General features: G+C 47.6%; 1 protein-coding gene across 2 annotated transcripts in view; it reads left to right on the top strand.

The window, feature by feature from the left end:
• The window catches only part of nup214 (nucleoporin 214), a 72763-nt gene that overhangs the window by 30459 nt on the left and 27205 nt on the right, over positions 1-15099 (top strand). For both annotated transcript variants that reach the window (XM_031577783.1, XM_031577782.1), the window contains exons 25-29: positions 3111-3186; positions 4015-4093; positions 7419-7518; positions 8524-8585; positions 8852-10549. In XM_031577783.1, coding sequence (XP_031433643.1) covers positions 3111-3186; positions 4015-4093; positions 7419-7518; positions 8524-8585; positions 8852-10549 — 2015 coding nt within the window. The remainder of the gene's footprint in view (positions 1-3110; positions 3187-4014; positions 4094-7418; positions 7519-8523; positions 8586-8851; positions 10550-15099) is intronic.

The following is a 15099-nucleotide window of genomic DNA, read 5'->3' as shown; positions in this document are numbered from 1 at the left end:
TCCTCCACTCACACACTTCTCTCTCTCTCTCTCTCTCCGCGCCTCCCTGGTGTCAAAATATGCAGGCTCTCTCCTCAGTGAGACTTGTTTTCCCTCATGCTGTCCTATCCTCTACCCCAGTGCCTTACACACACACACACACACACATATACGTACAGCCCTTCCCCAGCACAAATATTTGGAGAGGACAGGCCTAAGGGCAGTTTCCAAATTAGCTGTGCTCTTAGTGTGAGCAGGGTGAGGCGTCCCAGCAGTGGCCCAGTCATGGGCCTCCTCGGGCCCAGTCATGGTTCTCCTCTCCATCAGGGTTTCCGCTGAGTGTGGCTTTCATTCAGGGATCTCTGCTAACAGACACTAGTAACCTAGTTGTTACATACTGTGTGTGTGTGTGTGTGAGATGCAACTATGCTCCTATGTAGCTCGTCTGGTACAACAGCACCAAGATCATGGGTGTGATACCCAGAGAGCACACATGCTAAAAGGAATATATGTACAGTTATGTGCAAAAGAATAGCAGTCTCACATCACTTATGTGTTTAAGTACTGATTTTGGCAGAAATTATGATACAACATGGGAACTAATTCATGACTAGGCGCAGCAGAGCAATGGCCAAACAACAGACTTAACAGACATGACATGCATGCTGCTGATTCGGGGTAATTGACTAATTTAATGAAAGGTGTTCAAATGGGTGTGTTCAAATTAATAGCAGTGTGGAGTTCAATTAGGGAGGTCAATCAGTCGGTGAAGAAATGGTGTCAATAATGGCCCTTATTTAAGGAAGGAAGGCAGCAGGGGTTGTACCTGCTGCTTTTAGCCCTTGTCCAGTGGTAAAATGGGTCGGTCTAGACATTGCACTGAAGAGAAGAGAACTCTTATAAAAAAGTTGATTGGAGACGGGAAAACTTATAAAGAAGTGGAGAAAATAATTGGCTGCTCAGCTAAAATTATCTCCAATGCTTTAAAATGGCAAAGAAAACCAGAAAAACGTGGGAGAAAAAGGAATACCACCATCCGCGTAGATCGTAAAATAACAAGAATGGCAAAGAAACAACCAATGATCAGCTCCAGAGAGATCAAAGAAGATCTTCATTTGCCTGTGAGTACTTCAACGATCAGAAGACGCCTATGTGAAGCCAAACTATTTGCAAGAAACCCTCGTAAAGTACCACTGCTGAAAAAAAGACATGTATTGAAAAGGTTACAGTTTGCCAAAGAACACATTGACTGGCCGAAAGAGAAGTGGCGCAATGTTCTATGGACAGATGAGAGCAAGATTGTTCTTATTGGGTCTAAAGGCCGCAGACAGTTTGTGAGACGACCCCCAAACACTGAATACAAGCCACAGTACACTGTGAAGACTGTAAAACATGGAGGTGCGAGCATAATGGTTTGGGGATGTTTCTCATACTTTGGAGTGGGGCCCATTTATCGCATAACAGGCACCATGGACCAGTTTCAGTACGTTCAAATACTGGAAGAGGTCATGTTGCCTTATGCTGAGGAAGAAATGCCCTTAAAATGGGTGTTTCAGCAGGACAACGACCCCAAACACACCAGCAAGCGGGCAACATCCTGGTTCCAGACCAACAAAATTGATGTGATGAAGTGGCCAGCCCAATCCCCGGACCTCAATCCGATTGAGAATTTGTGGAGTGACCTGAAGAATGCAGTTTTTGATGCAAAACCCAAGAATGCAGAAGATCTGTGGAGTGTAGTCCAGTCAGCTTGGGCTGCAATTTCTGTTAGCAGGTGTCAAATGTTAGTTGACTCTATGCCAAACATATGTAAAGCAGTGATAAAAAATAATGGTTACACAACTAAATATTAGTTCAGTGCTTAAAGTAGGGGCTACATCTTCATTTAATTTTAAAGTTTATACTGTAAATATTCCAGTTCGTAAATGAAAATGCAGATACTGCTATTTTTTTGAACAGCCGAATAATCTTTTTCTTTATTTTCAGTTTAAAAAAAAAAAAAAGTTTATTTTTTCATGTGGAATTGAATGTGTGCTGCTCCTAGTGCCTTTGTATGTATTGAAATAAATGCTATTAGGAACATGAAACTTTTTCTCTGTTGTTTTAAACACACTGCTATTATTTTGCACATAACTGTATGTACTGAATGTGTGTGTGTAATGCAGCTATGCTCCTATGTAGCTCAACTGGTACAGAGAGGTACAATACACACACACACACACACTGACTGGATGTGTACTGTGAAGTCACTGGATAAAAGTGTCTGTCAAATGGAAAGATTAGGTGTGAGAGAGTGTGTGTGTGTGTGTGTGTGCGAGTACCTGGCTGTTGGTGTTTTATGGGATGCCTATTTTGATCTCAAATGTGTCAAGCCCAGTTTTTAAAACCACAATTTGAATTATGCCTCAGTGGTCTGTATCTCAGCCAAACGTGTTTGGGTTTATCCCACCTCACTTTTCCTCTGTCCAAAACATAAATCTGTCGTCAACCACACACACACACACACACACACACACACACACACACACACACACACACACCTCCTCTCTCTGGTTCTCTCTTACACACACACCAGCCTTCTCTCTCTCTCTCTCTCCCTCCATCATTCTTTCACTCTCTCTCTCTCTCTCTCTCTCTCTCTCTCTCACACATATACATACATACACAGACATACACACACACACACCTGTCATTCTAGTGTGTGTGTGATCGAGCCACCTGCTTTGCAGAAGGAGCTGCTTGAACATTCAGGTCTGATGCTCCTCTGGCTGTTTTGGTCGTGTCTGTGTCTGTGTCTGCTTTAGAAACTCAGCTGAGGAGCCTAGGGCGCAGGTAAAGGCCCGCTGCATGACCACTCACAGGACAGAAGAGATCAAACCAGATCACCACATTTGGTTTCAATTCATAGGAAATCTGTATTTGACTAATCTGTATGCCTTTCTCTCTCTCTCTCTCTCTCTCTCCCTCTCTGTCTCTCCTCTCTTTCTCTCTCGCTCCTCTCTGTCTCTCTTTCTCCTCTCTCTCTATCGATCTATCTCCCTCTCTCTCTCTCCCTCTCTATCTATCTATCTATCTATCTATCTATCGATCTCTCTATCTCCCTCACCTTCTCTCTTTCTCCCTCCCTGTAGTTCCTCTGTTCCTGCTCCAGCTGCCCAGGTGGTTCAGCAGGTGTTGGCGACGGTTGCCACCAACCAGGCCAAACGGGTGAGAAGACGCCCTGTTCCTACACACACATATATAAGCGCACTCACACTCACTCACACACACACACACACACAAACAAATTCACACTACCCACACCTTAACTTCTCACAAACATAGTGCCATTCTCTCCCACACAAACTTTCTAACCCTTAACGCTGAAACACACACACACAGAGACACCTTGACTTCAAACCTACTACCACCCTGTTCTCCCTAGTCTTACCAACCATTCAACCCTGACATGAAAACACACACACATAAAACTGCAGTTGGTGTGTGTGTTTTTGTCGTTGCTCGTCAGGCTGCTCCATCCTAGAACACAAAAGCGTGTTACCACGGCGATGTGACATGCCTCAGCGCAGTGTGGGGTTCCAGCAGTAGGGTGATACATGTGCCAATCCCACGATGCTCTCTGAGCTGTTTTTCCACCCCTGCCAGACTCGGCCCGATCTCTGCTCTAAACACACACCGGTCTGTGTGTTGTGGGTGGGTGGTAGAGGGTGTTTCTATTGCCTGTAGTCTATTTTCTCTGGGCTTCATAACGGGAAGTTTTTACACACTTGAGGAATTGTTCTGTGGTTTAAACACACACGTCAGGTCCAGTGTGTCCCAGGTACTAACACATTAAAGTCCATAGGATATACATGTCCTCTATACTCCTGAGTTTTAGATGTTGGCCTTTCCTCTGCAGTTTAGAAGGAAATGTTGTAACTTCGTCGGTGGTCTAAGTTATTCAGGCGAGAATCTTCCATCTTATCCTTAATCCTTACACGCGCACACACACACACACACACACTGACCTGAACTGCTGTTCTTCTGTCTGTGCAGAACCCTCAGCAGGGCCCTGTGAAGGTGACTGCTTCCCTGGCTGAGAGCTTGGCGCCCTCCCAGACTGGCTTTGTATTTGGTGAGTAGCTGATGCAGACAGTGTCATCTGAAAGAGGTGTGCATGTGATTACGTGTGTGTGTGTGTGTGTGTGTGTGTGTGTGTGTGTGTGTGTGTGTGTGTGTGTGTGTGTGTGTGTGTGTGGGAGAGATGACATGCCGTTGAGTCTCTGTCCCTGCTACACACTAAAAACGCATTACACACACACACACACACACACACATTCACACATATGCCTTTATCTCCTCTCTTTAATACCTGGGCCTGAGTCATTGCAGCTCTGTGTAATTATAGATAAATGAAGACCATATGTGAAGAATAATATGAACTACTAATAATTCAGGAGCAGTTCATTGCTGATGTGACAGACTCAAATGCAGAGTGAATTCTGGGAAACGAATTGAGGCAATCTCTGTCTGTGTTAGACTGTGTTGTAAATTGCTGCACGGAGCGGTATATAAAAGTGATAAGTGTTCATTAAATATCGACCAGGCCAGGCAGCGGGATCTTTATTTCCATGAAATGGACAGGATGGGGAAATGTTGACTTGCAGTGAATTTGATCCTTAGCCTGAACTTGCAGTGCTGAGCAGCTTTATACCATGAGGCCAGACAGCCCACAGAGACTGTGTGTGTGTGCATCTGTAAGTGTGTGCGTGTCTCCGTGTGCGTGCGTGCATGCTTGTGTGTGTGTGTGTTTGTAGTTTACTCTAACTCTTCCCTGATTCACTGTATTAATTTGTTGCTGTAAGGGGTGGGGGGGGGGGGGGTAGAAGAAAAGTTCTCATTAAAAAAAGAAAGGTTCTCATTAAAAAAAGAAAAGTTCTCATTAACTCTTCCAGATATGACTCCACACTGAGTGTGCTGTAGGAGATATGAAGGTCCTGGTTTGAAAGTCTTTTATCAGAATCACTTTTACTGGCCAAGTATATTAACACGCACAAGGAATTTGGTTCCGGCAATTGGTGACCATGAAGCAATACAGACAATGCACACATGTTATTTACAAACAATACTCAATATACAAGCAATATATAGATTATATAAGGTGACCAGGGCCCTATTTTTCGTACCTCGCTTAGCGAGTTACCGAGATAATTTTCAGGATAAGATAACACAAGTCCGCCTTTTCGATCCTTCGAAGCAACTTTGGCTAAATCACCATAGCAACATATCAATAAACTTGAACCTGCTCCAGCGCAGGCTAACAGCTTTAGTGAGCTGGATAAGCTTGCCACTCCCCCGGACAAAAATGGCAGCTCCCTTCCTCAGAGATCCCATTGGCGAAGGAGCCAATTGGCGAAGGAGCTAATTAGTTCGATTAGCGTTTCATAGGGAGACAGTTCTTCGCGATCGCCAAGATCCGTTATTCCATCATGATGACTTCTTGTATGAGCGCTACCGATTCAGCCAACAAGGAATAATTTATTTACAAGACCTTCTTGAGCCATTTATTGCAAACACCACACGCCGCAGCCAAGCATTGACTGTCTCACAGACTCTATGCATAACCTTGCTCTTTTTTGCAAAAGGTACATTTTTGTAGTGTCGGCGATGCGGAGAACAAAGCACTCATAATTATATGACAGTGTTATTAGTACACCATAGCATATCATTATTGTAGAAAATGATTAAGGTGGACTCATAATAAAAATAGAGAGAAATACACACAATTTCTTTTCACTGCTTCAAGTTATTGAATTTCTTATTAATACATTTACATTTAGTCATTTAACAGACGCTTTTATTCAAAGCGACTTACAAGGAAAAGTAAAAATACACTTGGTAAGGAGGTGAGGGGAATCGAACGAGCAACCTTGCGATTACTAAACGACTCCTCTAAACAACTCCTTTACCCTCTGTACCACTGTCACACTTGTTGTAATATATACATACATATATATCACCCCATACACAGCCCCATAGACAGCTTCTTGTCTTGCTCTCGCAGCGGTGGTGGTGTTGGATTTTGCCATGATTATGGTCTTGTATTCTTCATAAGCGTTCATGATCATCTCCTGCTCGCCAGCGGAGAAAAAAAGAGGCTCTTTCTTTGAGTTTAGTAGCCATTGTACCGTTAGAAAATCATGGTTTTGGTGATCGACGATTCCCCCTTTTGAAGTAGAGCGGGCGCGCACAATTGCCCTGATAAAAAACAGGACAAAACAAAAAAATAAATTACAATACTAATCAAGCAGAAGTAAAACATCCACAAGTATCATTGAAAGTGTCCACAAGTAGGCCCTTGAAAGCCGTGATGGATATAAATGTTCAGTTTTAGTGTTTTTTGTAACAGATTCCAGTCATTAGCTGCAGCAGACTGGAATGCCTGCAGGCCAATAGATGTGTTGGGATTTAGGGGCCTTTACTCTCATGTAGGGTACATACAGATATTGGCTGCCTATGTCCCACATGGTCTCACAAGCTTACTACACTTCCCGCATTTGGTCCGTTTGCATCTGGTCACCCGAAGATCAGAGAAAAGGCAAACAATATAGCCTACATAAAGCGCAAGTGTGTGTGTGTGTGTGTGTGTGTGTGTGTGGTAGTGAAAACAACAACAATGCATCACGGATGGGAATGAAATTGCGATGTATGAGACAGTATTTGAATATGTGAAGCAGAGTGTAATAATTATCTGACGAAAGAAGAGTAGCTATGGCACAGCAGATGAGGCTGGTCAGCTATTTATACGGGTGGGTGGCATGAGGAAATCAACTGCTTCTGTGTCTGGTCATTTCTGGGTTCGGTTGCGCCTGCCGGAGGGAAGGAGTTGGAAAAAGGGGGTCAAGGAGTTTCACTTTAGTGGGTGATTCATCGATGCCTTGACGTCAAATTTAGAGTATTTTTCTTGATGAGATTATTTTTGTTTTCTACGTCAACTGCTATTTCCCTTTGGTGCATTTGTTAAGAGACCACGTGCTCTGTGGGGGATTTTGTTTTATTGCAGAAGGCAGTTTATTTCTTGCAGTTAAGTGCAGTGCAATTAAGTCCAGTGCACTTAACTTTATTTTTTTCCTCTAATGGAATAGACGTCTCTTGCAAATACATGTTCCTACCAGTAGCTTCACCCTTAAGTACATCTTAAGATAAAACACTGTTGAAAGGTGAACAGCAGGTAAACTTGTAATTAGAAAAGAGTACCTAAGTCTACTTAAAAAAAGTCTACTTAAAAAGAGGACCAAACTGCTCCTACAACCCCCAAAAAAGACACGTTGGATTGTCACCCAATGTACCAGAATGTCTTGACAATGGTCCCAGGTGTGTTTTGCACACAGCTTAGATAAAGTATTACTTAGTTGTATTGCCTGTGTGTTTATGCATCCGTGTGCTGGTCTGGTCCTCAGGTGCGGTGACCAAAGCAGACGTTCCAGCAGCAACGGCAGCCGCCAGTGCTTCAACAGCAGGAGGAGAACAGAACAGCAAGGCCTTCAGCTTCTCAGCAGGGTGTGTGTGTGTGTGTGTGTCTGTGTGTGTGTGTCTCTGATTGGCATCCTGGGCAGTGGGGAGTTGGTGGTAATGCTAAAAGTACAGTATGAGTGACAGCAAATAGTTAATGTCAGCCTAGATGTTTGTCAGGAATGTAATTATACCAGTTAAGGAAAGGTTTGAATAATGTTTTTTGGTTTAAGTGTGTGTGAAGTCACTGGTTTCAATCATGTATTAATTGTCCACAAATGCAGTAATCAGTATGAATGGTAAGTGCAGGAGTACATGCTGTGATATTGTGCATGTTTGTGTGTGTGCGTGTCTATGCATCTGAGACTAAGGGTAAGACTAAACAGCAGATGATTGTACATAGCTTTTTCCATGAATGAGCAAAAGCATTTTCAAAATGTTCAAAAGAATGAAAAATTGCTGTTAAGATGGGCACATGCGACTAGATGATGTGGAGGCTGAACAGTTTTGAGAATTTAGATTTTCTCTAATTATCTGAGAAATCAATGGAGGAAAAATCTATAAGTAGGACCTCAATACTTGGTGTATACTATGCCTGTGTTTTAAAGGCAAAATAGAGTCATTAACTATAAATGAAAGCTTTCATTGTGCCTTTTTTATTGCTTTGCAGTAGCCTGTTTAATGTGATCATGTACCAAACAACTAATCGGTGCTGATATCGTATTGTAATAGCTAAATGAGAGATGATATTACAGGACATGCTTTGAATTCCTTAGATATAGCTATGCTGCGTTCTTAGCAGACTGGATGGCATACAGCAGATGATAGAATGCTCATTACAACCAAGAGACTGGAGACTTGACTTGGACTTGTGGCCAGATTTAGACTTGCTTAAACACTTGTGTGCGTGAGTGCGACCTTGTGTGCGCGTGTGTGTGTGTGTGTGTGTGTGTGTGTGTGTGTGTGTGTGTGTGTGTGTGTGTTTCCTTGTGTGCATGTATGTGTGTGTTTAGTGCTAATGCTAACCAATGCTCACTGGTGTTTCTGTGATAGGCCATCCTCGGGCTTCTCCTTCGCCTCCCTCAGCGCCAGCTCTGCGTCTGCGTCACAAACAGGTGAGGGTTGTTCTCCACCATCTCAGAGAAACGGTGTGCCCAATCTGTAGCGAGGAATTTGTTTTTGATGTTGACTTAACAGTCCCATAATGATTTTCCCTGCAGCAGTCCCATTTACCTTTTGACAGTTTCTTTCTTCAAAGACAAAACGTCTCACAGCATGCGCCCAGCACTTACTGCAGGCTGACCTTTTTCTGTGTAGTGTGCCGTTAGACTAAAGTGTTTTGCCGGATTGTTAACTCTGTTGGTTTGCCGGTGTTTCCCAGTAAAAGACGCCGGGTTGCCCAAGTTCTCCTTCGGCGGCAGCAGCAGCAAGTTATTTGGGGGCGCTGCTGACGAGACGGCCTCCATCTTCACCCCCAAGGCCACCTCCCCGGCACTAGGGGGCAGCACCAACTCCCCCACCCCTCCCCCTGCCATGTCAGGGGAGCCGGTGAAGCTGACGTCCGCCGCCCCCTCCCTGAGAGGGGAGCCCCAGGCCTCCAAACCGGCCGTGGCAGCAGGGGGAGAGACACTGGGCAGTTTCTCCTGCCTCCGGGTGGGGCAGGGAGACGAGGAGCCCAAAGACCCCCCCAAGACCACCCCCAGCTTTAGCTTCAGTCAGTCCGGCAACGGGAAAGGCAACGGCGGCTTCGGCGTGGCCCAGTTCAGCTTCGGGAAGCCTGCGGAGACGGCGGGTGGCGCCGCGTCGGAAGCTACGGATGCTGCCCCAGATGCCACCCCCTCCGCAGCAGTGTCGGTGCCCAGCGGCGTCTTCAAACCTCCAGAGTCCTCTCCAGCACCCGCCTCCAAACCAGCGTTTTCTGTGACGCACCCCAACACCTTCAGCCTGCTGACGACGCCCCTGCCCCCCGACTCCACCACCGGCTCCAGCGAGAGCTCTGCCCCCTCCGAACCCAGCCCGCCTACGGAGGCCCCCGTGGCTCAGACAGCGCCCATCGTTGTACCTGTTATCCCCTCTCCGCTCCTGTCTGCGGAGGACAGTGTGACCCCAGCAGCCGCAGAAAAGCCCCCCACTCCCCCCTCCCCTGCCCTGGTTGCCTCTCCCACCCCCCCTCCTGCGTCTGTGACCCCCCCAGCAGAGCCCGCTCCTGCCCCTTCCCCTGACCCCGCTGCCTCAGTAGAAGTCCCCCCCGAGCCTGCCTCCACCTTTACTTCAACTCCAGCCCCCGAGGCAACCCCGCCTACCCCTGCTGCCCCCCCCTCCACCTCCACCACCCCAACCCCACAGGAGCCCAGTGCCACAGCCACCCTGGCGCCCCCCTCAGACAAACCTGGCTCCATATTCGGCCAGCCGCCGCCGGCATACCCGACCACCACTACGCCCGCTCCAGCGACAGCCAGCACCACCCTGGGTCTCTCCAGCCTCACTGATGTAATCAGCACAGCTGCCCCTGCCATCACCCCCACCCCGGCACCTGCTGCACCAGACACCACCACCTCTGTTTTTGGCCAGCCGGCTAACCCCCCCACCAGCACCCCTGCCCCCGCCACCGGCTTCGGCTCGGCCCCGGCAGGATTCGGGCCTGCCGTTCCCGCGGCTGCCGCTGCCTCCTCCCCAGCCTCTGGTGCCGCGCCGACGGGCTTTGGGAAGTCTGTGTTCGGCCAGGTTGGGGCCTTTGGCCAGCCGTCTGCGGGCTCAGGCTCTGGCTCGGCCAGCAGCTTCAGTTTTGGTCAGTCCAGCTTCGGCGCCTCGCCTGGCTTCGGCCAGCCTGCCGCGTCCCCCGACCCGGCGGCCTCCCCCTCGAGCGGCGGTCTGTTTGGGGCTTCCCCGGCGGCCGGCAGTGCCAGCTCATTCTCGTTTGGTACCAGCGCAGCCGGCTCGGTCCCCAGCACCGGTGGCTCACTGTTCGGCCAGAGCGGCACGCCTGCCTTCGGCCAGCAGAGCTCAGGGTTTGGCTCAGGGTTCGGCAGTAACACCACCACCACATCATCTACCGGATTCAGCTTTGGGCAACCCTCCGGTGAGTATCTGTATGGTGCACACACACAGGACCATATTTATATATGTATATATATTCATTAGTATTTTTATTATTTAGCATATATTTTAGTAAATTAGGTCATTGACATTGTAAATAATTTACCAAAAAGAAATCACAGAGAGACTCGGCAACAAGTCCTGAAGTAAGGAGTTGCCCATTAAACAACTCATAAGCAATGCAACATAAATGTCTACATCCTCAAAATGTTGTTCTTTTCGGTCCCCCTGTGAAATACATTCCTCTTCTCCAAGGGGTTGAGTTTCTTCTCCACATCCATTTGGTGCTGGCACGTCCTTAAGTTTGTGTTTTAGTGTTTGAAATGGAGAATAAAAGGTGTGAAAGACCTGACTGACTGACTGACTGACTGACTGACTGACTGAGTAGCTGTAGCTCAGCCACTGCTGATAGTGCTACAGTATCCCCCTGGTGTCTGATGGCTTCTAAGGAGACACAGAGCAGTTGGTGAGGATCAGAACAGCTCTGGTTACCAGGGTGAGCCCAGTCTGAGACACAGAGAAGCCAGCCTTGCACACAAGCAGCGTGTCTGCATTTAGAGCCGCATTAAACAGAGGCATATCAGATACGTGGCTCCATATGCCTGCCTCAGACGATTTTGGGACATTATTCACTGTGGCTTTAGCTGGGTCCGCTGTCATGGGACGGGTCTCAACGCTCGGCTGCCTCCAGTAAAATGACCCTACGCTCAATGCTTCACATAAAAGCCATCATAAAAGTCAACACAGTCACAGTGCTCCAACGATTATGCTCAAGGAGATCACCAAAAGATTAGTGATGGGTAGTTTTATGTTACAGGGCTCTTGTCCCATTACAAGTATGCCACTGAGTGCAGTGTCACAACACACTGATCTACTTTCTGTTATATTCCTGACTCTCATCCTCTTCCTGACCCACATTCTATGCTCTTACAACATATCAGTGTGCCATTACTCCTTGTCACTCAAAACGCTACGCTATAGTTGGTAGTATAGTGACATTGGGTGATAGGGGCTAAGAGCGATAATGGTTCGAGAGGTAGAGGAATCGTTTAGCAATCGGAAAGTCCTTCTCACCAAGTGTCCTTGAGCAAGACCACACCCGATGTGCAGGTTGGCAACTTAGATAGTAGCCTCTGCCGTCGGTGTATGAATGGGTAGATGTCTGAGGCAGTAATCTGCAAAGCGCTTTGAGTGTTCTATGAGTGGAAAGGCGCTATGTAAATGCAGTCCATTTACATTGTTTAAAAGGGTTTAAAAGTGTCAGTTAAAAATCTGTTTTGTTCGATGCACCGTTAAACGTGCAGCTCACTGAGTTTGGCACGTCCCCGTCTTTAAGGTGGGGGCAGATGCGTCCATGTCTGTCTGCGGTGACAGGAGCCCCCTCCTAGTGCTGTGGAGTGCAGCAGCGCGTCAGTGAAGCAGGCTGTTGCTTCAGTCACACCAGATGCCAGCACTGTCCAACAGGCACAACACACTCCAACGCAGGCGCGCACTCACACACACTCTGAGAAAGGCAAATACACTCCTTTGCAGACACACGCATGCTCCAATTCGGGCACACACAATGATGCGGGCAAACTCCGATGTGGACGCACACATACTCAGACATGAACACTCACGTTCCAACACAAACACACTCAGGCACACACTCACACTCAGATGTGGCCGTCCGTGTCGGCCGAAGGACGCCATTGGGATAGCCATCCATCACCACTGAGGGGGTAATTGAGCAGGGGAAATGCTCTGGATTCGGCCCAGTCCGTCTCACAGAGGACATATCGGCCGGCGTCTCATGGCTGGCCGTCCATTGCCTGGCCAGACATGAGGCGTGAAAGGTCATGGAAACCGCATGATCAGCTGAACGAAGGAAAGTTCTAGACTGAACAGATGATGTCTGATATTTGACTAGAATGTGTGTTGAATGTGTGTTTCCAATTTGGGCATTGTTGAGACCTTTCTTTGTGGTGCAGCACCACAACTGAATTAGTTGTTTTGGGGGGGGAAGTGCACCAATCCCCCTCCAGTCCAACGTACACGTGAGTCCTAAGTGAGTACGTGCTGCTTAAGGTTTCTTCCTGTTAACAGGGAGTTTCTCCTTGCCCCTGTCGCCATTGTGCTTTTTTTTTTGCTCAAGGGGGTACAAGCCCTGGGCTCGGTAAAGCGCCTTGAGACAGTTGTATTGTTTTGGTGCTTTATAAATAAAATTGAATATGTGTTGAATATGGATGTCCGAGACTGTAATATGTTAGGCATGCCAGCCATCCCTGCAATGTGCCTGTCCCTTACATGTAGACGGAGGCCGGGTAATGTCGATCACCTGTGTTGGTGTCTTGGGTGACCCTTGTGGAAGTTGTGGTATGTGCATGTCCCTTAAGTGTCAGTCACCGCTCTCCCAGTATGCGAGCGTCTCAGCTGGTATGGCGGTATGTAGCCTGCGTCCTCCTTCTGTTGCTCACAGGCCATTAGATCGGGTAGAGAGTATTTCTAGTGAAGCTGTGGTGTGTGCACATTTCATACGTCAATCATTGATCAGCAGCAGTGGTATGTGTATGCCTGTTATATATCAGATGCTGATCGCTAACGTGTAGGGATGGGTATCGAGAACCAAAACTAAATTGGTACCGCATCATGACTGGTCAGTAACGAAGTATTGATAAGCTGCTGGACAAACGCTGCTATCTGTGTTTATGTAACATTGATTCATGCTAACATAGCTGCTGATTTTTGCTAGATTGGTCAGCGGAAGGGACACTGCTCTGTCTGATGAAATAAGTATCGCTATCGATATGCATAATAGGTATTGCTATCGATAAAATCCTAACAATACCCATCCCTACTAATATGGGTATCTCTGGTGAACTACCTGCAGAATGTATGTCTGCATGGTTCTTGCGTATCAGTCATTAAGTGACTTTGAGGAAGTGGTGATCATGTGTATGCTTCTAATTGCTCACTGGTCTTTATCTGGTGAAGTTGTAACATGTGCACTGGTTTGGTTCGGATTCAATTTATTGTCATTGCACAGAGTTGTACAGAGGCAACGCAATGTGCACTGGTGGGCTTGAGGAAGCGGTCATATGTGTGTGCTGTGCTCGTTACATGTTGCTCACTAGTTTGAGGATCTCTGCTGTAGTTGTGGTATGTGCGTGTCCCTTGTCCATCAGTCACTGAGCAGCATTGACTGACTCTGGTGGCCTTGAGGAAGTGGTGGTATGTGACCCCCAGGTCAACAGGTGGGTGGGGGGGTGGGGGGGGGGGGGGGGGGCGTCTGGTGGGGGCTGAGTCTGGACGGCAGCTGGGGGCTTTCCCAGGCCCGGCCAGAGGGTTGGGCCCCAGGGCGTGGTGCTGGGGAGCTCCCTGAGACCCCTTTCCCAGAGATTCCCAAAATTCCACAGGGCTGCCACGTTGGGCTGGGTGGGCCGCAGCGAGAAGGACAGCTGATATGCTCTCCCGTTCACGCTGTCGTGAGGAAGAGTGCAAGCTCCTCATCTCCTCCCGTTGTCTGTCACGCTCTCACTGATCTGTTCTCCCGTTCACGCTGTCGTGAGGAAGAGTGAAAGCTATTCAGCTCCTCCCGATGTCTGTCACGCTCTCACTGACTGGGACATATCTGTGTCAGATCGAGGCCAGATCCATGCTCAAGAAGGCTGCCAACAGTTCACAGTATTTTATATATTTAGTTCCTTCAGCATGATCCTGCTGGTGAACCTTTCTAAGCTGGCTGTTTTTGAGGGCCAGTCTGTCATGTAGATGAATTTATCATAAACCCACTAAAGAGCCCTTTTCAACATGACCCAAGATGGATTATTATGTCAATTCAAATCTGTTCAATCACTTACTACCCAAGTACTCCCAGCCATTATAATATCACCCCGTTGGCCTTTAAGATTCATGCTCCTGACTGATGTGTTGTTACTGGGTGTGGTGTGTCTGTGTGTCCTGGATGAGGGGAAGTCGAGGGGTTAACCGCATTAGTGCTCGTCCGCCACAGGCAGCCTTTACTGCATTAGGACGAGACTAATTAAAGGAAATGGACAGGGTCATGACGAGCGCGACCACTGGTCACTGTGTAATTTGCTCCTCTGTCCGCATGGCGCAGATTGGACGTGAATTCAATTACATCTCTCCATGGTCCCTGACCGCCGGGGCCAGCACCTAATAAGCTCTGTCTTTCTTTCTTTGTCCTTTTTCTCCTTCCCTGTCCCTCTTTCTCTGTCTTTCAAGCATTCCCTTTCTCTTTCTCTCTCTCTCTCTCTCTCTCTCTCGCGCTCTCTCTCTCTTTCTCTCTACCCCCTCCATTTCAATCCCGTTCCCCTCTCCCCCCTTTCCCTCCCTCTCACTCTTTCTCTCTTTCCCCACTCTCTCCTTTCCCTCACTCTCAGCCTTCTCTCCCTCTCTTTCTTTCTGTTTCTCTCTCTACCTTCTCTTGTTCCTCCCTCCCTCTCTGTCTTTAATAAGATCTCTCCATCAGTGTGAGTGTGAACGGGGTAACCTTGCTGAGTTGAGGAGTGAGTGAGTGAGTCTGGTGGGACC

This window comes from Clupea harengus, chromosome 12, assembly GCF_900700415.2.
Source record: "Clupea harengus chromosome 12, Ch_v2.0.2, whole genome shotgun sequence".
Lineage (NCBI taxonomy): Eukaryota > Metazoa > Chordata > Actinopteri > Clupeiformes > Clupeidae > Clupea > Clupea harengus.
Note: the sequence above shows the minus strand (reverse complement) of the source record. Positions and strands in the feature narration are given on the sequence as shown.